The 27,926-nt window shown below is 38.2% G+C and overlaps 1 protein-coding gene across 2 annotated transcripts in view; it reads left to right on the top strand.

The window, feature by feature from the left end:
- BRINP3 (BMP/retinoic acid inducible neural specific 3) overlaps positions 1-27,926 on the top strand; it is a 223,917-nt gene that overhangs the window by 172,665 nt on the left and 23,326 nt on the right. For both annotated transcript variants that reach the window (XM_075760566.1, XM_075760567.1), the window contains exon 7: positions 10,187-10,409. In XM_075760566.1, coding sequence (XP_075616681.1) covers positions 10,187-10,409 — 223 coding nt within the window. The remainder of the gene's footprint in view (positions 1-10,186; positions 10,410-27,926) is intronic.

Below are 27,926 nucleotides of genomic sequence, written 5' to 3'. Positions count from 1 at the left end.
AGAGACAGGGTGGGACAGCTTGCCTGACTGCGATACTGTGAAGTATGGATACAAGTTCATCAGGAAAGAGAGTCAGCCGCGATGAGGAGAGTAGGTGCCCTCTATGTTAAAGGAGTAGTTTGGATATACGGAGCTCTGCTACGGGATGGACAACAGAGAGGAGAGCTTGTGGGTCAGGGTCAGAAGAGAGGCCAGCAAGAGTGACATCGTGGTGGAAGTGTGTTACACACCACCTGGTCAATGTGAGGAAGTGGATGAAGCCTTCCTTAAGCAACTCAAAGATACATCTGGATCACAGACCCTGCTTCTCATGGGGAGCTTTAACCTCCCTGACGCCTGCTCAAAAGCCAACACTGTGGGACATAAGCAGTCAAGCAGGTTTTTGGAGGGTGTCAGGAATCACATCTTGATACAGGTACTGGATGGATCAACAGGAGGGACACAGATCTGGGCTAACTAAGTACTAGTAGTACTAAGTACTGTTTGGGGATGGGATAATCAATGGCAACCTTGGCTGTAGAGGACATGAAATAGTGGTGTTTAGGATCTGGAAAGGAGTGGGTAAGGAGAGCAGCAGAATATAGACCTGAGCTTCACAAAAGCGGTCTTCACCTAATTCTGGGAACTGGTAGGTGATATTCCCTCTGAGGCAGCTCTGAAGACAAAGGAGCTCTGGACAGCTGGCCAGGTTTTAAGGATAGCATCCTCCAAGCTTAAGAACTATCCATCCTGACGCTCAGGAAAATATGTAGGTATCCTGGGGAGCCAGCTTTGTTAAATGAGGAACTCACGACAGTTCCAAAGCAAAAAGGTAGCATACAGAGGGTGCAAACTGGAACAAACTACCAAGGAAAAATTCAGAAACATTGCCCAGACATTTAGAGATGGCGGTAGGAAAACCTAGAACCAATACTTGCAGGGGATGCCAAGAGCAACAAGAAAAGCTTCTATAGTTGCTTTAGTGGTAAAAGATTGAACAAGGATATGTGGACCTGCTGCTGAATACATTGAGCAATTTAGTGATTTATCAGCATAAACAGATAAGGCAGAGGTACTCAATGCCTTCTTTGCCCTCAGTCTTCACCAGCAAATATCCCAGGTCCTTGAGCTTAGTAAGGGGAGTCAAGGGGGAGAGGAGCTACCAGCAGTGAGTAATGGTGGTATCAAGGGTTATTTGTGAGAACTTGATTCATGGGATTCAACAGACTGGATCTATGGGTTTCAAGAGAGATGGATGATGCATGTAAGGCCTCTATTTCTGTTAGTTTTGAAAGATCATGGAGACTGGGGAAGATCTCTGATGACTGGAGAAAGGTAAATATTATGCCAATCATCAAAAACATCTGAAAGGATGATCATGGGAACTACTGATTGATCAGCTTCACTTTGGTCCCTGGGAAAATCCTCTTGGACCATGTTTCTGGAGATGTATTTTGTTTATGTGGCAAGGTTTTGGTAGCGGGGGGCTGCAGGGGTGGCCTGTTTTGAGAAGACACAGGGCGCTGCCCCTGTGTTGGACAGAGCCAGTGCCAGCCGACTCCGAAACAGACCAACTGCTGCCCAAAGCTGACCCTATCAGTAATGCTGGTGGTGCCTTTGTGATAGCATATGTAAGAAAGTGTAAAAACCACTGCACATCAGCTGTGAGAGAGAGGAGGGAGAAAATGTGAGCGAAACAGCCTTGCAGACACCAAGATTGGTGAAGAAGGAGGGGGAGGAGGTGCTCCAGGTGCCGGAGCAGAGATTCATCTGCAGCCTGTGGAGAAGACCATGGTGAGGCAGGCTGTCCCCCTGCAGCCCATGGAGGACCACAGTGGATCAGATATCCCCACTGCAGCTCAAGGAGAACCCCACTCCACAGCAGGCAGAGATGTCCTGCAGGAAGCTGCAGCCCGTGGAGAGGAGCCCGTGCAGGAGCAGGTTTTCTGGCAGGACCTGTTGCCTGTGGGGGATCCATGCTGGAGCAGCGTGCTCTTGAAGGACTGTACCCTGTGGGAATGATGCATGTTGGAGCAGTTTGTGAAGGACAGTGTCCTGTGGGAGGGATCCCACACTGAGGAACAGCATGAGGAGGAAGTAGTGGCAGAGATGAAGTGTTATGAACTGACTGCAATCCCCATTTGCCATCCCCCTGCACTCTTCATGGAGGAGAGGACATAGAAGAGTTGGGATTGTAAGGAGTGAAGTTGAGCCTTGGAAGAAGGAAGGGCTGGGGGAATGTGGTTTTAGTTTTGCCTGTTTTTTTCCCTCACTATCTTACTGTATTTTTAATTGGCAATAAATTAATCTTCCCTAAGTTGAGTCAGTTTTGCCCAAGTCAGTAATTGGTAAGTGATCTCACTGTCCTTATCTCAGCCCATGAGCTTTTTCATTTTATTTTCTCACCCTGTCCTGTTGAGGAGGGGGGTGAGAGAGCAGCTGGTTGGGCATCTGACAGCCAGACAGGGTTAAGCTAGAACAGGGGCATGAGGAAGAAGATGGTGACTGTAAATCATGTCTGACACACCTCATTCTCTCTATGATAAAATGCTGATTTATGGATGAGAGGACAGGAATGGATGCCATTTACCTCAGTTTTAACAAGGCTCTAGACATGGAATCAGGCCATGCAACTGGATTTTTACCCATCTATTTGTCCTTCCGTCCAGACCACTGTATCTTAAGTTGGGTACCAGAATACTGTGGGAGACAGAGTGTAGGTTTAGTGGGTACATGCTCTGGGTAGTGTGACCCACTGAAGACCAGCGGCAAGTGGAATATATCAAGGTTCTATTCCAGGACTTGCTCTGTTTACCTTCCTTAGCAATGACTTGGAAGAAGCAATAAGCTGCACACCCATCAAGTTTGCAGATGATACCAACTTGAGGGAGGGGGATAGAAACCAGGTGATATGCTCAGGAACTGCACTTCCATGCAGAGGGCTCTAGACAGGCTGGTGGAAAGGGATAGCGGGAACCTGATGAAGTTCAACAGGGACAAATCGTAGAATCATAGAATGGTTTAGGTTGGAAGGGACCTCAAAGATCATCTAGTTCCAACCCCCCTGCCATAGGCAGGGACACCCTCCACTAGACCACATTGCCCAAAGCCCCATCCATCCTGACCTTGAACACTTCCAGGGGTGGGCAACCTGTACCAGTGCCTAACCCCCCCTCATAGTGAAGAATTTCTTCCTAATATCCAATCTAAATCTCCCCTCCTTCAGTTAAAGCCATTACCCCTTGTCCTGTCACTCCCTGCCCTTGTCACCAGTCCCTCTCCAGCTTTCCTGGAGCCCCTTCAGGGACTGGAAGGGGCTCTAAGGTCTCCCCGCAGCCTTCTCTTCTCCAGGCTGAACAACCCCAACTCTCTCAGCCCTGCCCTGGGAATGCAAAGCCCCAGCAGCAATCCAGGCTGGACCTGACTGGCTCGGAGCAGCTCTGCAGAACAGGTCCTGGGGCCTGTTGGCAGTGAGTGGAGGGGACCATGTGGCAGCCTGACAACACCAAGGGCAGCAGCATCCTGGGTGGTACGAACAGGAGCATGACCAGGAGATCAAGGAGGGGATTAGCCTCAGTACTTGTTAGACCACATTCAGATACTGCATCCAGATTTGGGCTCCACAGTACAGGAAACTGGAACGTTCCCCGAAGGGTTGGGGCTGGAGAATGCGCTGGGAGGAGAGGCCATGGCAGGAGGGCTTGGTCAGCCTTGGGCATGGAGGCCTTGGGTGACTCAAAGCAGCCACCTTGTCTGCAAGGAGGGCATGAAGAAGACAGAGCCAGGCTCTGTATGGTGAGAGACAACAGGCATAAACTGAAACAAGAGAAGTTCAGGCTGGAGGTAGGGAGAAACTTTTTCTCCATAAGGGCAGTTGAGTCTTGGTAACTTAGAGGCTGTGCTGTCTCCATCCACAGTAGTTTCCAAGAGCTGACTGGACCAAACGCTGAGCAACCTGGTCTGATGTAAGAGATGACCTGCTTGGAGCAAGAGGTTGGACTAGAGACTGCCCAAGGTCATATCAAGCCTGAATTAACACCTGATCCCAAAGTAGTAGTGGTCATTCGCAAGTAATTCTCATTGTAAGAATGAGAAAAGATGAAATGCAATGTAAAACATGAATTCAGTTCAGCTAATTTTGAAATTGTATGAAACGCTCTCATTCGGACCAGCATGTGAGACTACATATTTTTTTGTTCAGACACACAGTGTCACACCCTTACTTGTTAAAGAGTAGTCAATTTTTGTCAATTTGCCTTAAGCACAGTGTAACATTTTGTTAGAGCCAAAGCAGAACAGTTTATACATGAGGTATTATACACTTCCAGACTGTGATGACAGATTTTTTATACCTTTAGAGCAAGTTAAGGAGCTTGATAGAAATAGAGGACGTATGTACAAAAGACAGATGCACGGATTTTACAGACAATGCTGAAGTGTCACAAATGCTGTCAATCACACTAATGAACATACATAATTTTATTCACTACAAAGTTTATCAAAGATGTTTTATTGTTATTCCTAGATAGATAAGGGAGAAAAATGTTTCATTAAAGTATCATTTAGAGAAATGACAAAACAGCCCATTTCAATTGCTCTTTAATGCTAGATTTTGACATGATAATATGATGTAAAGAGGGGTTTTCTCCTACAGACATACTTTTACTGAGCTTTGTTAAATGGAAAAAACACTACAGTCCAAATTCTTATTAATTTTAGAAAATACATAGACTATATAAAAGCCTATTATCAATAGTATGTTTCAGTCAATAAAGGATTCTTAAACTGGCCAAGCAAAATATCTTTTCAGTGGTTGTCAGACTGCTTTTGCTCAGAAAATATAATTGCTTTTTCCATATTTGAATATTGGAAAAAAAAATTAAAATTAAGTTTAGGTTAGACTATGTAATCCACAATTAGACAGGGTTATGTGTTTATGGAAATGTTATGGTTTAATTTCCAATACTGCAGGTTTTGATGTCATAAGATTAAATTATTTCATTTTAGGTAAAAGGGCTTATGAGAATATGACATTACATCAAACAACAGAATAAAACTTCATGGAACATCAGCTCCCAGAAATAGTAATTTCTGGAGATTGAGAGAAGATGGCTGAAATTTCTTTCAGTTTACTTTGTTGTGAAACAATTTCTTTCTTACCATATCACCAAATGCAGGTTATTTTCAAACTGTATTTTGCTTTACATTCTCCTAAACTGCACGTAGATTGTCCCCTTGCTTAATTGCTTCACATGTACGTGTATGCTGCCATTCATTTCAGCCATAATACAGAGCCAACAGAAAAAAAAAAAAACAACTACATGTATTTTTTTTCATTGTTAGGAATCTATGTCAAATTTGAATTTTCCTATTTACCAGAGGACTCAGGAATTTTTATTTTCCATAAAATACATTACTGAGATCTACCTAGACACAAACTATGGTTTAAAGAAGCTACTGCTTTATCCTCCTACTCATGTTGTCCTGACTGAAGAAGCTGAGATTGTTCTCTGCCTTTACCCAGAGTGTGTCTTGGGCTGTGAAGATGAAATCACTCCGATTCTAACACCCGTAGACTAGAAATAATCTCTGTTATATTGATCAGGGGAAAAGTGGCTATATAATTTAAAAGAAAATTTTAGGAACCACAGTTTGAAAACTCAGTCATGGACTTGCTCAGTTTAATCTAAAGAAAATAGGAAAGTGCAGTGATATTATATGGCATGTTAATATTGCCAGCATTGTATTGCGTGGTCAGATGTTAGCCTGTTGTTACCGTTATTAACCTGGTGTTCTGGATTCCCAAGCTGGTATAAATCCGTTGACTTCCAAGATGACTCCAAAGGTCCTCCAAAAGGCATCATAGGAAAGAAGCTAACACAGGACATTTTGATAGCCTGGAAAAAAAAAAAAAAACCAAAAAACAAAAAACAAAACAAAACAAACAAAACCACTCAGCCTCAACTGAAACGAAAACAGAAGTGTCTCGTGGTCTTGTAGGTGTGATAGTCTTGCACAGATCTTGTAATTCAAAATATCAGGGATATGCAAAATATTTGTAGCAGAGAAATCAGGGGTCCTGTTCTTTTCCAACACAGAGCAGGCACCTTTTTTCCTTGTAGCAGAGCATTGTCGAATCCTTCGCAGGCTTACTGCATTTTTCTGGTCTTTGCTAGTTCTGTATGCAGAATGTTAATCATTGCATTCAGTATTGACCCCTGCTCTGATACTGAATAACACTGAGAATCCAAGTTATGAGCTAAGTAGCTCTAAGTATTTCACACAGCCTAAATATGTCTGATCTTCATCTGATTTCAGCAACAATGTTTACTCCCATTGTGATATTTTACATTTATTCTTTGCCACTGAAATATGGTATGCCGTTTCTCTCTAGACACCATTAATACAAGGAAGATTTACCCTGCAGAAAGGGGGAAGTGAAAATCAGATGTGACCAGCCACAAAAAGAAAGTTAAATAAACTTGTTTGATTAACCACTGCATATAATGTTTTACATTTTTCCCCATTATTTGCAATTAGTTAAGAATATAGAAAAAAAAAAAAAAGGTATTGCATGTGCTACCAATTTGAAAATCAATGAGGAAGTGCTGAAATCATATCACATGTGGTATCAAGCATCATGTTTTAAAAGTATCAGTGTCTATGGCTCCCAGCACTCTAATACTGGCTAATAATCCACAGGAACGGCTGGTACAGTGTGTTGATTAGAGTGTAATAGTTTAATCATCTCTCAGTGTTAGGAGTTCGTGTTGTAGTTTCACAGATCATGAAATGTGTCTGTTTAAGATATGAGCACATTATCTTTTCTTGTCTTTTTTTTGCTGAAGCACTATGTAACCGTGCTCATTTTATCTCTGTCTTTCTTTTACCTGCGTTATGGTGCTCATTATCATGATCATACAGGGCACACGGCTAGTCAAAAATGATGTTTATTACAGGGAGAAAAAGAAGCATTTTCTTATTGGAAATGCTTTTGCATTGCAAGTTGAGGAGTGTAAACCCTCCTTATCACTTCTAAACACTGCATCCGATTAGTTGTTAGCTGTAGAGCTTATTGCCATTGTGTAAAGGACAGCAAATTGACAATGTTTCTTAAATAAGTTATTGCAGCAATATGAAAACTGAAAAGGCATATTCTGAGTATATTCTCTCCTCAGGGATTTGGGTTTATTTTTGGCTTCATGAAACTGAGTTTAAGTAAATATACCAGTGTCTCAGAAGAACAGGAGGGAAATGAGAAGTTAGCGATTAAACCAGGTAGTCAGGAATGTGGCTGTGGGACCTGATCCTCCCCGGGTGTATTGGTATACTCCTCCCAAGTCAGTAGAGCTTGGCCGATTTATACAAACTGCAGATCTGCTTTGCCAAAGGATATTCTTTGTAACAGTTCAGTTAACCTTATCTCCTATTCATTTTATTATTTTTTTTATATATTTATTTATTTATTTATTTTACTACCAGTTTGTTAAATTTGCAAATGCAGTCTTTAGACTTGGAAGGTTTTACCAAGCCAACGGGACTGCGTGTTCTAGCCAAGCCAGATGTAACCCTCTCCCACAACATCTGTACAGGCCGTGAAGGGAAGCAAGGACTGGGAAGTGTAGTGTGAGGAGACTAAGGCATAATTGTCAATTGGGAAGGGGAAAACAGGGAACTGATTTTCCCAAAACTACAATAAGACTCACAGAGATGCTCATCTGGTAAGGCAGAATTTATCAAATACTCCTATTAATTTCAATTATTAAGCTACAAAGCCAGTGTCATGGTTTAATCCCAGCCAGTAACTGAGCACCAGGCAGCTACTCGCTCACCCCTCTGCCCCCACGAGGGGATGGGGACGAGAATGGGAAAAAACTTGTGGTTGAGATAAAGACAGTTTAATAGGATAACAAAGGAAGAGAATAATAATAATAAATCATTATTGTTATAATCATTTCAATATTAATATATTATTAATAATTGGTTTTATTATTATATAAATTATAACTATAATAAATATACATATATATATAAACGTGATGCACAAATGCAATTGCTCACCACATGCAGAAGGAAGAAGAACCTGATGCCCAGTCTGTTTCCGAGCAGCGATCCCGCCTCCCGGCCAGCTCCCCCAGTTATGTACGGAGCGTGACGTTCTACGTCAGGGAACATCCCTTTGGCCAGCCTGGGCCAGCTGTCCTGGCTGTGCTCTCCAGCTTCTTCTGTACCTGGCAGGGCGTGAGAAGCTGAAAAGTCCTTGACTTAGTGTAGACACTACAACTACCCAGCAACAACTACAAACATCAGTGTGTTACCAACATTATTCTCATACTAAATCCAAACCACAGTACTATACGGACTTCTAGTAAGAAAAACTAACTGTCTCAGCCAAAATGAGGATACCCAGGAACAGATAGTTACTCTTTTTGGACAGAGGAAAAGAATCAACTTCTCAGACAAAATTAGGGAAGGGAAAAAGCAAAGGATAAGAGGCCCCTAATACTTGAAAAAACAAAGAAACAGTTCCTTTTCTCAGTGCCTTAATTAGTAGGCAGAGACAGCAGAGGAGCATCAGTGCTGTCCTCAGGGGGACAATAGTGGACAACTAATACCCAAAGAGGAAGGCATGAGGAGAAAATGAATAACACATTGCCAAGGAGGTCCCAGATGAATTATTAAAACCATTTTATTAAATAGAAAATCATCCTCTTTGCCCCTTGCATTTAATTTTTTTACCTTCCAGAAAACCTTTCAATGCCTCTTATCTTCTGATGAATCTTAATCCATCACAGAAAATACTATGTCAAAATATGGCTGTTCTATTTCATCATGGACCCACGCCCCTCAGGATGTGGACGAGGGTCACTCTGGCTCATTCTGAAAAGATCTTTGCTCTCTGTCCATAAAAAAGAAAATATTTTCCCCCTTTTTATATAAAAATGTTAAAAAGCTAAACTGAAGCTAAAGCTAAAACCAAAAGACTTGCAAACAACCATGGTAATGGAGTATTTTTTCGTGTGAGCATTTTCCCCAATCAACCCTCTCCCATGAGCAACCTAAAATTATAACAACATTAAATATTATGATTAACTCCAGTTTTAAGCAGGAGGTTACTTCAGTCATCTGGACCATTGCATTAACATAGTCTGCTGAAGTGTAGACTACCCAAAAGGAGCATCTGGCAGGGTGAAAGCCAAACAGTTGGATAAGTGACTTTACTGCAGGAACAAGCTGAAAGAAAAAAAATGGATTGTGAAGGGTGGGAGGATAGCAGCAGGCAGGAGGGCAGACAGGAAAACATTCTGATATATGGAAATAAGAAAGAGAAAGGATAAATGTGCATTCAAGTGTGGTACTCATTTTCTCATTTTTTCCCCAGTAATTAGAGCTCTCTTCAATGGAGGTTTATTTAGGTTCAAAACTTATAAATCAACTTGTAAATTATCCTACTTATGAAAATAGACTCACTGATTAATAAAATTCAGTTAATAAGATTCAGTCCATGTACCTCATATGGACTGAGCTACCAGAACAAATGACAAAGCATAGGATGCGCACAATAACAGTGATCCCGTGATTTAAGAAGTCATTTTTATCACTTAGGAGATGGGGACATGAGTCAAAAAGAAGTTATGGGAGACATTTTTGAAGTGTCAACGTACCGTAAAACGCTTTGAAAGGCTCCATTTCAATTCTAAATAGTTTTGAAAGTCTGACCCTTAATGGCTTGTCTCAGGTGAAATAACATGTCTAAAAGAGAGCTGGCCTGTAAAATCATACTTACTTGCATTTCCTAAATATTGGAATATACTCCTTTTAAGACAATTTCCTGTCTCCTCCAAATGAGTGAATATACATTGATCTTTAAATGTATATTTACTTTCAGATCCTAGATTTGAAGGTAAGAAACACTGATTTTTATTTAGTATTTATAGTCTTCTTGTTGATAAATAATGACAATGCTTGTATTTCCTTTTAACATCAATTTAATGAACATATAAATCTTGACTTTTGCTGGCTTTATTCTAATATTGCCACTAAAAATGTAGTTACCATTCTACTTTGAAAGAGTTAAAATGTTCAATTCTAAAATTGCAAAAATTCAAGTTTGAAAAAAATAGTTAAGAAAAAACAAATTAAAAGTTATTTTTTGCTGTAACAATACCCATAACTACACAATTAAAGCTTTTTTTTTTTTTTCCAGATGAATTCAAATTATTTATGAAAAGGCTGCCCATCAATTATTTCCTGAACACATCTACTGTAATGCATTTGTGGACAATGGATTCTAATTTTCAACGCCGCTATGAGCAACTAGAAAACAGCATGAAACAACTCTTCCTCAAGGCACAGAAAACTGTTCACAAGCTTTTTGGCCTTAGTAAGAGATGCCATAAACAACCACTCATCCGCATGCCAAGGCAGAGGTAAGAAAGCCTATGAAAACCTGAGAAACTCAAACTGCTGTCTTGCACTAAAATCTCCTGGAGGGCATAGATGTGGGGATGTGTGCAGCATATCATACACGCACATTATACAATCTTTATATTTGTCGGCATTGAACAGTTCCAGCTTTCAATATTGCACCATTCATGCTTTCCTAAATACGATGGGAAAGGTCAAAGTAAAACCTGATTTGTAGATGACTGTGTGTTATGTGAGGCAACTTAAAAATAACATGAGCGCACAGATTCATCCCATTTGGTCTGCCTCTGGTTTACAGAACTGTATTTTCAGTGGAACTTGGCCAAGTGTAACAGTGCCAAATAATTGTATACCAAATACTGAATACCTATTCTGAAGCAAGCACAGCTATTTTAAGAACTTTCCAGGTCATTATACAGTATATACTACATACTATTGATTTCTTGTCTCATTTGTCAGATATGAATTAGGTTTGAAAGGATGCCTAAGGAAAGAAAATGGAAGTGGTTTAGACCTTCCTAGAAACAGAGAGATCCTGAAAGCTAGCTAGTCAAATCTATATTAATATAAAGTGGTTATACTTTATTGCTGATTGAAAATTGCTTTATTGAAATTAGTAGAATGACACTAGAGTGAATCTGAAATGAACGAGCTTTTGAGCACATTATTGTTCTGAGCAAAAGCATTGTGGGCCTGGTCCAGTGACTCCTGCATTTAGCACAAATCTCTGTCAATTTTGTAGAAATCTAGTTTAGGTTCAGTGTTCCAGAACTGCCAGAGGTATTTTACTCCCCCCCCCGGCTTTCAGCTCTCCTGTTGCACGCTAAGGGTCCATCAATTCCTGTTTGCCTTTTGGTGGCACTTAGCTAGCCCTTCTGCCTTTTCTTTCAGGAGGAGATGGCCATTATGACTCTCATGCCCCCCTTTTCTGCATATTGTGCTTTGCTTTGTGATCTGCTGTTTGAAACAAAAATGTATTTTCCACTTGTGGGATCATTTCATGATTAGAAAACGTTCCACTAAGAAGGATTATACAGTTACTGCACTAGTTCGACATCATCTCCTGTGTTTCTTGGGCACGACCTCAATGAACATTCTGACAAAGAGATGATTCAACATGAAAGACTTCAGCAGGAAACCAGAGCTTTTTAAAACACAAGAAATAGAATCCAACCTCACTTCCCCCCCCCCCCCCCCAAAATTTAAAATAATCAGGTCTTCCAAAATAACCACTATAGGGTTTTGGGGTAATATTTGGTTGCCATCGGTAATGGCAATGATAGAGTACAGATGAACTAAGATATAAGAAGCAAAGATCAGTTGAAATGATTGATCAAAACACTCCTTTTTTATATATGAAGGATATTTATTTTTTTTCAAATGCAGAACTTGTGAGTTCACAGGTTTTTTGTTAATAATATATTTTACTAGAAATGAGTTTGCCTGTTTTCAGGGAGATGTACTAAACTTTCATAACAGTTGGATTTTGCAATGCATCTCTAACTTAGGAGTATCATAACTTTTAAGATAATTACCTCCCATTTTAGTGACTGCCTTAAATTTTTTTCTAGTCAGTACAGAGGGAGATTGGATATGTGATGACATAATGATGATCAATAGACTCAAAGATCAGTGCTAAAGGCAGGTTTGGGAATACTTAGCCAGTGGGATGCATCTGCTAAAAGAGAGCATTTTCAAAGACTGCATTCCATCTGACTATCTGGGAAAATTGCCTTCTGACATCAAGGCTTTTATGGCTGATAAGAAGAGCTTTAAACTGAGAAGTGAGGGGAAAAGGTCAAAAGAAACTGGTTTAATTTCCAAACCTTGTTAAGAAAAAAAATCTGATAGACCAAGATACAAGAATGGATAAAGGAATATCAGTGGTGAAGAGATGGATGATGAGGAGAAAGAAAACACAGGTACTGACAGAACAGTATTCAGGCACTTCCTGTGAGGAGAGTATATCTAATCCAAACAAGGTACTGAATTTTTCAATATAGAACTGCTAACAGGTAAGCACACAAATGAATAGCAGGTAATGCAATGGAGAATGAATATCCAAGTAATGCAATGGAGAAATGTGAATTATTGCTCAGGCTGTAAAAAAAGACATTTAGCAGAAAGTGAGTGAAATAACAGAACCAAACCCAAGCACTAAAATTTCTTGTGTTTAAGAGAAGACAGAAATAAAAGAAAACCCACATTTTCATGTGCTAATGATATTCTTGGATCCAAAGAAACAAGAAGGGGGAATTGGAACAAAATGTAATCCTTTCCAAAGGCTTTCCTAAGAACTCCTTCAGACTAGTGTTTGGGCTCTGCTATTGATAATTTAGGGTGAATTTTATTATGGAAAGAGAAATTAGATAGTTAATGTAGATATAAATAGATTTTTTAAATTGTATTTTATGGGTCCTCGCCTTTTCAGATACAGATTAAAGAGAGAATGCTTCAGTTTTTAATAAAGGTCATGATGCTGGCAGTGAGTAAAAACAAAGTAACTGTGCTAATGTTTAATTTTACACTGTATTTCACAAGTCAGTAGAAGATACATACAAAGGATTTTTAAAGGAATATGTTGAAAATGAGAGCTGGTCTTGTCTTTCATGAGGCTGGGAGGTATGTCCTAAAAGTTTAATATAATTCATGAAAACTTTCAATGAGTCTGAGTTTTATAGGGATTTATCTATGTAGTCTGCCAGAAATCGTTTCGTCACACTTGAAGGAGCTCCTACATACGGTCAAGGTTATAATTCATTACTGAAAATACCTGTCTCTTTTCTTTGGCCTCAAAATTTTGTTACTGAACATGAAACAAATTCTTGCTTGATTGTTTTTAAATGGGATTCAATTAATCAGTTAGACAGAATTGCTTGCAACTTTCCCCATATTTCCTGAAGAGCCAAGCCACTTAATAATCATAAGACTAAATTACATTTAATTTTAATTTTCTAATCCTTGAACCAAAATACCATTGAATCCTCTCCTAGCATCATTGTTCATAGTAGAAAAGAGTCAATTAACTTGCAAGTTAAAGAAAGTACATTCCATGTCTCCTTTTTAAACACAGTTTATATTCTTCAGCTAGAATAATGTATAAATAGTTTTCTTTCAGTCTACGCTAGTGATTAGAACAATGTCTTATTTACTGCAGCACTTTGGTGTACACTGAAGATGGGAACAGGATTACTATTTTTATTTTATTCTGTTCATTGCAAATCTTTTCAAGTTCCAGATGTTCTTCCCAGATTTTAAGCTTTCTTTCATTAACATGAAACAGACCATTGTTCCTTTTCCTGAAAGTCAAATCATGCCAAGATACATCAAAAGTCCGTAGATTTCCATCAGAAACCGTTATGGTACTGCTGAGTGTAACTTTTAAAATTCACCTGAATTAATCAATACATTTTCTGTAATCAGTGTACTGGTTGTCTGAGTTCAAAGAAAAATACCAGCTGAAAATTCAAAGCCAACAAGGAGCACAGAAATTGCTCTGTAGATAATCTTTTCCCACATTGTATGTAGGGATGGAATGATAAAACATTCAATTTCAAGAGACAAAGAAAAAACCAAGATTAAAAATAATGCACTCTGGAAAAGAAACTTGATGTTCTGTGGAATAATGCTACCAGGTGAGCTACTGCCTCCATGAATTTGAGGCTCTGCTGCTTCAGAAAGCTCAGGTTATTATTCCTAATATGTTCTTACTGCATTGACACATCAGCCTTAAAAACTTGCAGTGTCATGTGCTCATTCATTGCATTTGCTTGGCCAGAGTCCACCACATGCAGCAATTGTTGTTCCACTAGATGGCCAGCTCTTGCTGCAGTTTTTACACAGGAAGGTTGTGAAAACACCGCTAGTGGCACAATACATTTTGCTTTGCAGGAATCAACATGAGGTATAAAACCATATGTGTGCCCTCAGCTCATCATGCACATTTCCGTATTAGGACCATGAGGTATAAGGAACAATCGTTAATCTTTGGAAGCAGTTTGCATATGGGTATCTGTGGTCTAGCCTATCTACCCTGAGAAAAGGACTGACATAGTCATTAAGCTAGTCCAAGGTCTGGATTCCAGCAGCATCTTTCTCAAACGAGATGAGAAAGCGATGCCCTGCTACAGGCAGCGAAGGGCAGGGCTCCTCACGGCTTAGGCTGCGCATTGTGACTCACACCTGCACTGAAAGATGAGATCTGTGCATGCGTAATTTCATGTTAATGTCACCTTCGGGTTGAATCTTCTCATTTTTCAAAGATAAAATAAGTGGAGGGAATAAAGAAATATCAATTTTACTCAATAGGGATGTCCACACAGGTTGCTGTAGCTCACATAGAGCAATGGAAAGAGGTAAAGCAGCAAGCAAAGCTGTGGTTATACATTTGTCACCGTGTTATGCGGAGGGAAAAATGATTTGTTTCTGTTTTGGTTAATACAACAGTAGGATTTCTTTTCAAACATAATGACTATATGCTGAGAAGCTGAAAATCCCAGGAACAAAAGACCTGATCCTACCCATGAACTGCTGTCAGTTAAACACCTGATGTGAACCAGAGCTGAGTGTAAGCAGCCACGTGCGTCCACCCAAATTATGGAACCAAAATGAAGAAACTGGAATATCTATGGTTAAGAGCATAAAAGATATAGCAACTGTGCTGGCAGAGGAGAATCTTCACCTTCCCAAATATTTTTCAATAAGAATATCAATGATATCCTGTGGTTGGATTTAATATCCAAACACTACTGAAAGACATTGAAGGCAGGGAAAAGCTTTCATTTATTCCTTCAGAAGTGACAGTTTAGCCCTTGATTTCATTCTTTTCTGTGTCATTCAAATTGGTTCTTTGGCTAATGTTATCCATTTGAGTGAATGCACTCATTACAGTATATTGCTATACATACGGACCTTATTTGTATGCAGTTTAAATCACTTTGTAATGAAAAAACGTCACTTGAGGCCAAATATAAGCAGCACAATTTGTGATTTAATAAAGACATAAACAAAAATATTAAAAGGAGAAACGTAATGTAAATACAACAATAAGGCAGTAGGAAAAAATTACATCTTCCTTGGCATAATAACAAAATGGAAATCTGCTGCAACAAACTGCAACTGAAGATTATGAGCAACTGAAGGAAATAAGAATTTTAATTTTAAAAGACCAAGGAACAACACTTGCAGACAAAAACATGTGATCTTGAATAAAATGTCAGTATTTAATTTTTGAAAAGAGTGGATGCTGAACATTACTATATAATTTACAGTGAAGGTGTTGGTTATACAAAAAAATCTCGCCAGTTTTTTAAAGGATCTTATTCTGGTAATGCAAGCTGAAGGCAAATATAGACAAAACCACTTAATAACTTTTAAAAAATATTTTAATTAACATTTAAAAATTGTTATTTTTGAAATGAAAGCCATTCTCGGCAGCCTTATGTTTGAAGCATGTCCTTATCTTCATAAAGGATTTTTTTTTTAAGAAATGTACTCTGAAGCTAATGCAGCCTTAAAAGGAGTTCATTACCAGAGGCAGCGAATAGCTGCATCAAACAGAAGAGTTGCAGAAAGAATTCTGGTTTTCAAAACCAGAATTTGTTCTGGAATTTCCCACAGGATGCACCACTGGCAGCTATAAAAGAAGGAAGAGTAAAGAATTTGCATTTTCTCATTTTTCTCTTCTTTTTGAATTTCGCAGAGCAAAAAATTCACATACCCTAGGAGCACAACAGGGCCTGAATACCGTAAAAACTCTTCAGAGATGGGACGTGTGTCTTAGTCTTCTCTTCAGTCCATATGCAGAAAAAAAGGTTTTAGATATCTGACTGTTTTATACTATCTATAGCACAGTCCACCAGAATACTGAGGCCTTGAAACCTGTTTTCTTCAGAATGCTTCAGAATGAAACACACACAAAAAAGATAGTGCAGATTAATCCCATGGCCTCAGGATGTTACAGAGGATTAGTTCCTTACATCCCAAAGTTGGTTATCAGCTACTTTAGGTAGCTTTGCTATAATTGATTCATGGGCACAAAGTTACTGAGGGATAAAAATCTTCCACCAAGGAAGCCACAAAGTTCAATATATGGAAGCTTCACAATACCTCACACAGAGATTTTTCTTTTCAAAGCACATTTGTGGCATTGGATATAAGTGAAAAAAATATAATTATACATCACTTAGCAGACTGCTAGAATGAAGGTGAAGAGCGAGTCTAGATGAAAATGGTGTTATGGAAAGACTGTGTAAGAGAAGAAAAGCTCAGCTGAAAGGACTGGGTCTAAAGTATATGATGCTTCCGAACAAGAGGTGCTAAACAGCAATATTCTGTCTGATTTTAGAGCATCTTCTCCTCTTAATAGAGTAAAATGTATCATAGAGATGTTTCTAAACAAAAATCGTTCCAAGAAAGAACAAAGAAAAATGTACTTAGATTGCACATCATTTTGTGTTATAAAAAATGCCAGAAAATTGTTTGATCTGCTTCAATTAAGATGTTGCATGTGGGAGTTAAAAATGGATTTGCAAGTTTCAATGTAAAGGAATGTCTCTCCAGTGGAAACTTTGATTTGATCTAACACACCAGGTGCACATCTGAAAGTTGCACGCCATAGAAAAGGAAGGTGATAAGATGAAAGTATCTGAGATAAAATGAAGGTCAGTTTGGCAGTGGTTGCTTTCCTAAACTGAATAGTAAGTCTGCATCTTTTCTCAAAGGAAATAAAATGATCCGCTTTGAGGTGATACCTTTAATTGGATTGGGGATTAGAGTTATTTAAAACTAACGTGACAGACATAAAAATATGATATACAGGCTTGCAAAGAATAGGTCTGATAACAATCACAAGCTAAGATAAACTCTTGTGTATATGCGTGTTTTCACACATATTTTAATAGCTGTATATACATAGGGGCAGACTGCTCTTAGCATCTGTCCTTGTAATATGTTTTCTCTCAAGGAGATTTGGTTTTCTAATGATGCAGCATTTCATTACATACTCATAGAGGCAGTTCTAAACATGAAAATGTCTCCAGCCTCCCCACAACTCCACTTTTGACTTTTTTGATGGAGAGCAACATTAGAATGAAGTAATTTCATGATACTATAAAGTGCTGTGAAACTAGTAGACAGGTTATATCAACGTCACAGAGCTTCCATGCTCTGGAAATACCATACGTGCAAGATGTGGAATAAAGAAGTCATATTTCTCATGCCAATGTTTTGTACTTTTAAAGTACGAGCTACTCAGCAGTGCAACTGTACCCTAATAGCAGTTCTTTAGCAATCGTGTTTTACATTTTGTCACATGATGCAAACTGTTAAAAAAATGAAAATAATCTTAGGAATCATCTGACATGAAAAGAGTTATACCAATATAGTATGATATGATGTTAATTTAATATTTCAGGATATTGTATTACACCTTGTTCTGAGTCTTGCAATACTAAAATGTGATTATTGCATCACTGCCGACTATTGGAGTACTGCTGCACTGGCAAATAGTCCATATTTTAAAAGGAGAAAACATTGGCATGGGAGATGTGACTTTGGTCCATGTATTGCCCATATATCATATAATACTGCTATATATTCAGACACCACCTCAAAGGAGACAGTATTCAGCAATGCAACAGCAGAAGATGACTCAAGGAAATAATTTCACTCGAGAAGAATCACTACTTTAGTGTCCATCTTTTTCTTGTGGGCTCTCTTCTAAGAGTAACAGGGTGATAGGAACAGAAATCCCATATTCCTTTGGAAGACTAATTTCCCCCATACAGTCTAGTTCTGAGAATGGAAAGTTGGGCTCGATTTCCCCTTCTCCCTTATGAAAGAGTATCTAGAGTATCCATTTTTTTCGGATCTGCTAACACTCATTCTACTACACATTGCCTCTGTCCCTTCCACCCACCAACCCCCCTTGTTGTTTCCCAAATGTCCAAACTTCCTTTTTTTTTTTTTCTTCCCTAGGCAAGTTTTGTAATGCAATGGGTTCTATCAGTACTGGAGCCTGAAAATTTGAAGAAAATAAACCACAAGCAGCTTAAAATAGTATTTTATTTTATTCACATGTGGTATTAAAAAAGAAAAGAGCAGATTAAGAAAAAGCTGCTGCACAATTTCAGCTATAAAGATGCAGTATTCAGTACATTTAATCCCCGGTGAGGATCTGCAATACTGAGGGGATTGCTTTTGCACTTTTGGTTTTTACTGTGACCAAACTGCTACAAAGGACCTTCCCTCAGGCCAAATTTAAAGATATCTTAACCACCTATTCGTATGAATCACTTGTAGAAACAACATCAGAGCCAACACTGTGGTGACTCACAAGGCGTGCAAGCCAGCACTTTAAAATAATTACTTGACGTGGATAGATCCTGGCACACATTTCTGGGCTTGGCAGCTTCTGTTTGCTCCTAGCCTGATGACCATCTGTCTTTGTAGTCATGACATGTGACATGATGACCATGATCCTCTCTAGATAGCACTCCCCCACACCTTCAAGCGTCATGATAATGTACACCACAAATGCAATTGGAGGTCAGGCAAGGTCAGCAGTGAGATATTGGATCTTGGAGCACCCTGGGCTTCAGGCTATCCCCAAGTCCAGAAAGTTGCAGTATCTTCCAGATTTCACCTGTATAATAAGTGAATATTTGAGCATTGCTTTATCTGTCCCAGAAGAGTATAAAATATACCATAAAGGTATGTCTTTTATCATCTATGAATTAAGTAAGAAAGGAGAAAAAAAACAAAGAATGATAGTCGGTCTCCAGCATCAGGCTTCCACCGTGGAGTCCCCAAAGTCCCTCTGCCTGTGCCCACCATAGTACAACAGGGCTGACAATAGGCTGACAATATCACATTTCCCTCTCTCTCTGTTGTCTATTGTGTCTCTTCAGAGCGATACACAGACTGTCTCTCGCTACGTGTTTGTACAGCACATGCCACAGTGGGGCCCCAGCCTCAGCTCCGGCTGGGAGGGGTTGCTGTAACATAAAATGCTTTTCTGGTCCATGCTATTCAAAGTAAAAATGTGTCTCCTCTGTGGGAAGGTGGTATTAATGCGAAGTACAAGAAAGGTTTGACATGAGTGCAGAATAAAAGGGAAGATGAAGGTTGTTGGATTTGTGGGGGTTGGGGGGATATTGCCATACATATCCATATTTCAGGTAAAACCTTTCATCGCTCTGATGCCTCACTTTGACAAAGAGGTCTCTACTTGTCAGGTTATGTCTGTCAGCATGCTGAAAACAAGGTTTTCAGGCTCTGAATCAGAAAAACTTCTCAATTAAACAAGTCAAAGAACCGTGAGATATGCATTGACATAGAAATGGACACATACGAGCAACTCTTACGTTTCTCACCTGTGTTAAGTCATATGCAATTTACTGTTAGCTCACTTAGAAGGTGAGATATGAGCTCTCCAAGGGGACATCAAATGCCAAACTTAACCTTCAGGGTTGTGCCTCAGGTCATCTTAGCTAAAGACATATAATAACTTGGTCTTTAGATAAATTTCAAGATTGCATAGTTTCAGTCCTGCAGATGGTGGGTTTTCAAGCCTTTCTTTTTTAAAAATGCTTTGAAAAGTACTGTAAGCCTGCATCTGAATTCTTCATATTGTCTCATGTCTACTCTTTCGTTCCTTTAAAAAAAATAAAAATCTTTTGCCTCCCACATGCAGAATGCACCAATCCCATTGTGTCTTAAAAGTGCTTCAGAATGACATAGTTCTAGGAACAAGTTTTTTATCTGGCCAATATGTACAGATATGATCATGAAAAGACTTATTTAAAGTTTGATATGGCTGTTTCATACTATGTCGTTCTTCCATTTGCAACACAAAAAAATAAATAACTCTAATGTATCAGCTTTCAGGTCATTCAAAGTCATTCTTTCTTATTTACAGTCTAGTACATCTTTTATAAACCAAAAGTACATTAATTTTTGGTGTAACATATTATCTATGTTTTCTTATGTGCTCTTGATTAGAGCAAAATAAATGTATAGAAAGAATAAGGTGCATATTGAAGGGTAAAGGGTAAGGAGACATTTAATTTTTCTGAAATTGAACTGCTAGATAAGAATTCATAATTTTGCACATATGTTTGCATATAATTGCTATGGATATTTTCAAGGGTAAAGCAATTTATGGACAGAAACTGTAGGAAAGAAATTATATAAAACAGTAGTTAGTTTTTGGAAACAAAAAAAAAGCTCTCTGGAAAATTAAAAATTTCAAATTATGAATTCAATATCGGTATCTTATGCATGTAGCTATATATAGATTGGTAAAGACAATGTACAGTTCATCTACCTCAAAGAATACCAAGTAGCAAACTCAACATCTCTACTGACAGCAATGATATGACATGAGTGAGAAACTGCCTTTTCCCCCCTCTCCTTGTCTTTCTCCCTTCCTGCCTCCCCCAGGTTCTGAATGAATCTATCACTCCAGAGAGGTCCCAGGCAGACAGCGAGGAAGCATCCCGCCCTCTGATGTGCTCCCAGAGGGACAGGATCGGTAGCAGGCCCGGGCTTGCACTGTCTTGACAACATGTCTCAACGTGCACTGGGAGGCATCACAGCTGGAGGGTGTGAAAGCAAGTCCCTGATAAATAATACACGCCGTAGTGGTTTATCCCTTGGCTTGTCGGCTAGGAGCATCAGCAAGGGCGCCAGTTGTGGTGGTGACGTGTGCTGTGTGGACAGATGTCACCCAGGGAAAAGCTTTATCGTTGAGGTATTCACCTCATATGCCGTGTTGTCAGAACATTTACATTCCTGACAGATTTCTTACAAACTTAATGTAGCTCAAAGGCTGCGCTCGGAGACCCCAGCTAACACAAACTAACTCCAGAGTTTTCAGTTCAGCTTATGTCTGGTAGGTGGCAATATCTGGCGAGGTATAACCTTGTTTCAGGTACGACTCTATAGAACTTGTATATTTTTTGTATCTCAAAAGATACTCCAAGTATTTAATAAGCAGCAGATTATCATCTCTTACTCTGGGTAATATTAGAATTAGAAAAATTTCAAGAGTGGGTTCTGCTCTCCTTATTCACATTGACCAAGTTGCTTTCAGACTACTTAGCAAGAGAGTAGAAAATACGAGTGACAGAAATTGCCCATTAGAAATGTTAATTTTCAATGCAATCATTAACTGCCATGGATGTTTATAGTCTGTGAAGAACTCATTACCTTACTGATGTGCAAACTTAAGTCATATGTTTTATATGGTTCTGGAAAGAAAAAAAATATCTTTATTATTGAGACTTTCCGTAAGATGTTATTGTACAAAAGGCATAGACATACATGTGTGCATTTTTTCCCCAGTTATTTCCAGATATTTATACTATTTTGAAAAAGTGTCATAAATATACCAGAGAATGAATGCAAAGCACTGTGTTATCAGTAACATTCTTTTAAAAAATCAACTTTAAAGTCTTTTTTTTTTTAGGCAGGAAACAGAAAAGCTTCAGGCTGAGAGAATGCAGATGAAGTTTTATTTCATCAACAAGTGAAGGAGATCAGGGCCTTAAAGCATCATCTGAAATGAAAGCAAGATTGCCTTTCTATCAAGTTTCCTTCCTCCACATTCTCAGTTTGGGCGGTGTCTTGGAGTAAAACAGTTGTCTCCATTCCTACAACTGCATAACAGCCAATCACAAAGTCAAATGTCTGAGACATCTGTGTCCTATGGCTTCAACCCACACCCCACCGAAGGAAATGGCAGGAAGGTTTTTCTTCCACAAGGAGGTGTCAGAATTCATAAGAGGAAACAACATAGAAATCACACCCTGGCATTCCACGTGATACGTACCACGTGGCTGGAGGGCAAGTGCTGATTCAGAACATATAATCTGTTTACCCATCTAGTGCTGGCTTTTTTGGACTCTAAGGCACATTAAAGACATACCATCAGTAGTACAGTTTAAAATTGATGACCACAGATCATTAAAAAAAATCCCTCAAGTAGCAGATGATACAGCACAGCTGCAGAAGGCATTAATTCCAATTAATTTGTCAGGAAATTATCACAGTCATAGTATTATCAGTTTTCTAGAAACCCATATACGGAACCACAGATGATAAGTATAAAATAAAGGACTTCTGTATTGCAAGGAGGAGGAGCAATAAAAATCGTTTGCACTCCAGACAGAAGGTGACACTTGCTAATTTTCTGATGTAGTTTTGTTTTATTATCTTTAATGACTGACTTCTCTCAATTGTCAAGACATTAAAGAAAGAAGATGACCCAAACCAAACTAAAACCCTCTCTGAATTCTACCCAGAATCACCTTTTCTTTGCTTACTTTTCAATAATAAATGGATGTATTCATTCAATACTCAAGAAATGATAAAAATAAACGTGATCTCTACAGTAAAGCTTTTTTCCACATTGTGAAGCTGCTGTCATATCTACAACAAAATTTATTTTATCTGGGTTTTACTTTAAAAAAAACAAAAACAAAAACAAAAAACCCAAACCCAAAGTTTTTTATTTTTTATTTTCCTTTGATTTTCTGGATTTTTGGTCATTCAGATTCTTGGATAAATAATTCCTGTTCTACCCATATGACAGGAATGACTTCAATATGCATTCAAACCTCTCCTCATTGCATAAAAGTGCAGTAAATGTCAGGATTTGTTGCATCGATTAAAATTAGTGTATAAGACTTTGTATTTAAAAAGAAAATTTGAAAGAAATTAACTTTTTAAAAATGCATACCCTTCTAAAAAACAGCAATTAGAAATCTCTCTCAGCATTGCTTAGACTGTGTTCATTACAGTTCCTAAAACTCTCCTGCCTTATTTTAAACAGTGATATTTCAAATATAAAATGAAATCAGGGTCATTATCTTAAATTTTTATTAGTTGGTTTGGCTTTTTTTTTTTTTTTTAATCTTCTGAATGTAAGAAACTTCTGGCTGATAGTTAAAAGACATCCTAAAAAAATCTTTAATTGACCTTAGAAGAATTCAAAGGCATCATGCCCTTGAAACTATGCATGTATTATTCCACACATTTTTGAACAAAGTTGCCTTAATTTTGGAAAAAAAATGGGAACAATAACTGATGATTTTTTTAATGTAAGTTGAAAGCTTACCATCTGTGTAGATTGCTTCATCAGTGTATTATCCGCAGAAAGCACTACTGGTTTAGATAACTCCTGGAGTGATGGCTAACATACAGTATAAATATAAATGAGATGGTTGGCAAATATGTCCAAGATGTGAGCAAGGTACCATGAAATGGATAGCTAAGCTGCTGACTCTGTTGTCCCTAATGTTTCTCTACAAAACTTCAGTTAAATAAGCTCAGAGTAGAGACCAATGTAGCAAATCCCAAGACAGCATGCAGACTTTCTGTTTCATCAATTTAGCCCTCAATACATTGCAAAACACTTGAGTAGCATTTTCTATCTTGCTGAGTCCAGTCCACAGTTTAATGAATCTTGCCACTGGTATGAGGTTGTTCAACATTAAGTGATTTTTTATTTCTTCTGCTGACCATCTGCTGCATATGTAGACTACTTATCTATGTATATCCACATTTAGATATAATGCCAACTGTGTTGGAGAAGAAACATTTTACTTGTGGATTAAGAGATGAGCAAAAGTTCATAAAAGCCAGAATCCTCAGCTTTGAATGAAGTAAAGAAACAGGTTCCCATCCATGAATATTTAAAAGGAAGTCTGTACTGTATCTGCATCTGTGCTTCTAAGTGTTGCTGCAACTTGAAGTTGGATTAACTTCAAAGATAAAAATAGACCCTCTGTCTATGAAAGGCAAAATTTCTCTGTACTGAATAGAGATTAGTGTCCGACACAGACGAGTGAAGCTTTATAAAGAAGTTTTCTACAGGAGACACCTGTGAATCTTGGCAAATAATGATTCCAGAGCCTGTTTCTTCTTTTTGCTGAATGGCAGAGAGTCGTCTGGTAATAGAGCTCCATAGACAAGTTCGGATGAATGGTGCCATGCAGTTGTGAAATTGATGACAATGCAGGTCTCACAGTCCAAGGGATCACACATCTCACCCAAACTTGCAAATGTATTTTACAAAAAACCTCTTTCAATCTATTTCGCCTTTGAAGTTTACGAGAGCATTCGGTATATCCTTCCCACCCTGTGTGTGAAGGTGATAGTAATGTGGAACCAATATTTGGTGTGTGTAAAATTCACTTAATTTTTATGTAATCCTAGTTTAAATGTCCAGCCTTGATATTGAACATAAGTAGAAATAAATTGCAATGTTTGAAGATCACAATCCCTAATCATCGATATAAAATATACAACTCTAGACACACAAAATCATATTCATACATTTACAGAAATTTAATGAATCAACTTAAGGAGAACAATTGCAGAACTCTGTCTTCAACAAAACTGTAAAACTTTCCTTCAGAATTACCAAATAGAAACTCCTTGTGCGTACAAGTTAATATGCACAAAACTTTACCTCATTAAAAAAAAAAAAAAGGTTTCTTAAATCCACCCCCAGGAATTTTATAAAACTGACCTGACTTGTGGATTCTGCTTTTGCACTCTGAGAAGCTTTGTTTTAAGAGGATACATCACAGAATAATCCCTTTGAGTCATAGCACTTTCTATGCTTTGGAAGAAAAGGCTCTATTCACAGCATTTCCTTGGTTCTGATCTGAGGTATTGCCTTGATGAGGAAAATTGGAGTTTCTATCTATCAGATAAAAAGTAGTAACTAGTTACAGTAGTTTCCTCTCTTCCTGACCTTATTACATATTCCTTTTTAGATCTGAACTCAGTTGCTTAATCACAATTCAAATCCAACATCGCATCAATGCTATCAGCTCCAGGAAAGAAGTGAGCAGTTCCGAGTATTTACTTGTTTGCACTCTTATGTCTGCAAGCTCCCCCAGACATTAATAAGATTTTAATTTCTTTATTGGTAATATCAGACTAGCATGGATTCATTCTTTTGAACTCCAGATAATCTCATCCCCTCTCCCCGCAATGCTGTAGTTAAAACACTTACTGTTATTTGTGCCCAGTACCCTCATGGAAAAATACAGATGCTAAATCAGTTCAGATAATCTGTAAAGAAACAGAATCATTGAACTTTTTTTAAAAAAGTGGTTAACACTTTATATTCAGGTAGAGAAGCTGGTATATTTCTGAGGTTTCATTTGCTTGCATAGATTTCTGGGCTGTTCTGCATATGTTGTTGACATCAGAAGGTGCTGAATTAACATTTCCACTGGAGGAAAGGAAAAGATTGAGTGCTTAATTTCTTGAGAAGATAGCTTTTAAAATGCAGTTAGGGTGTGCAACTGCCAGTATTAAGGCACCTGAATAGCAGTAACACTTTGCATACTTTTAGGCTGTAAAGTAAAACTGAGTATGATTAATGGGATGGCTTTACACATAACAGCACAGCTGGGGATTATGTTATTTTATATTCACCTTCCAAACTCTCATAAAAGTAGATTATTGTAGCATAGCACTTCTGAATAGTTACATGATGATTGGAGTCTTAACAGCTCCCATGTTCCTACACAAGGAAATATACTGCATAGAAACTCAGTCTTCCTCTGTGGAATTCACCCTTCAAGGAGGATGAAGAGTATAAAACATGGGAAGGGTGTTTAGGGGACATTGGGGTCATTATACAAATATTGGAAGAGATGTAAAGATTTGGTTGAGCAAGGGACTACCTGAACAGAATATTTGCTTAACTTCCATGGCTCAGGTGGACTGAGGAGAGGTTAAGGGTGTGCCAAGGCTGGCGGCTGACTGCTGGGCACCGATGCTCCGAGCCCCAGCATCACCGTTGTTCCTGTACTTCACAGTGAAGGGATCAGCTGCAAAGCCAGGACTATAGTGTGAAGAAAGTGACTATGTACTTTCAAGGCTTAAGCATGTATTCTTTCAGTGTCATGTCTGAGCCTGAAGAGATGCCCCAGAGTGTCTGTGGTATTGGCCGCAGCATCCATGGTGGGACCTGTACACAAGCACTTGAATAACCTGAACAGCGTTAGAGAGGTCATGGTGTAATAACAAGTCTGAATAAAAAGAGTACTTGACTTACAGTTATTATTGCCCACTAATTACAAGACAAAAATTTGCAACCATCTACATTCTGCTGAAACTCAGCTGGAATTAGAGTTGCTGCTATGTGTCATGTGAAATCTCGCTCAGAAAGGAAGTTCACTTAATGGGCTGCTGGCATCAGCTGGAAGATACCCACTGATCTCACGACATAAGAGAAAAAGTTCTCCTTTATAATGACTATCCAAATTAAAATACTTTTTATAACAAGTGAAATTTTCCTTGATTAATAGCCTTTTTAACAAAGATGTTTGATTTATGACCAGTTGAGTCACAAGAGGAGAAATATCTTATTGCTTAGGTTCCTTCCCATTCCTTTTTTCTGTTATTTGTAAGACAGTATAAGTTTAACATTTATGAAATATTAACACTTTATTTTCATTGATTTTATCGGTATCCATAGTGAAAAAGATTCAGTTTGATTTCTGCAGGATCAGTCATATTGATCTACAGAACAACTTGGTCTCATTCTGGCAGGTATCAAACAGATACAGGTACAAAAAAAATTAACAATAAATAAAGTAAAATTTAGGATTTCATGTCTTCTTTTTTTCCTTTTTAATAGAAGAATAATACTAATTAAATGCACATTTCTAAACTCTATGTTCTTCAGTGTGTAGGTTAAAGACCAAACAAACTATTGACATAGGCTCAGATACTACTTTCCTGTAATAATTTTTAATTTTTCATGGATATGTTAAGCTTTCAGCAAATGAATAAGAGAAAATGTTAAATATATTTTAAAACCTGTAATTTTCTATAGAAAATTAACTTTCTTCAGATATTTATTTGTAAGCATACGGTATTGTTACCTTTGTGAGGCAATGACTGTGTACTTAAACTAGAGCTAAACACCAAAGACTGTTAGTATTTTCAACATATTACTGCAGTGTCACTTTTGTGTTCCTCAATTTCTTACAAGGACAGATCCTGCCAGGAGAAACTTAAGTTTTATAAGAAATATTTCAGCAGTTCAGAAAGAAATGAAGAGTAATAGGTAACATAGCACTTTGCCTCACAACAAGTAGGAATAATGCAATTATACAAAGCTTAGCAAAACCATCTTCATGATAAATAATGTAAACACATATGAAGAAATTGTGTTATATGGTTCAAAATTAGTCTTCTTGTTTATGCTTTTAAAAATATGTCTAAATAATAGTTTTCACTTCGGTTGCTCAAACTCTGACATGCTGCTTTAGAGAACCGTCTATGACTATGAAAACAAGGATATCCTTAAAGACCGTGCCCCTTGAAATGGTTCAGCTTTGTGTATTGACTATAGTTGTGAGTGTGACTGTCACCCTGGCACCCTGTGACAAATAGATGTGCACGGTACTGGTGGATTTCTGAATATACCATATGTTGGTTACACTATATTGAAGAACAAGCAAGCTACTGACATGAGCAATAAGTAG

This window comes from Balearica regulorum, chromosome 8, assembly GCF_011004875.1.
Source record: "Balearica regulorum gibbericeps isolate bBalReg1 chromosome 8, bBalReg1.pri, whole genome shotgun sequence".
Taxonomy (NCBI): Eukaryota; Metazoa; Chordata; class Aves; order Gruiformes; family Gruidae; genus Balearica; species Balearica regulorum.
This window is presented reverse-complemented; position numbering and strand designations above follow the sequence as displayed.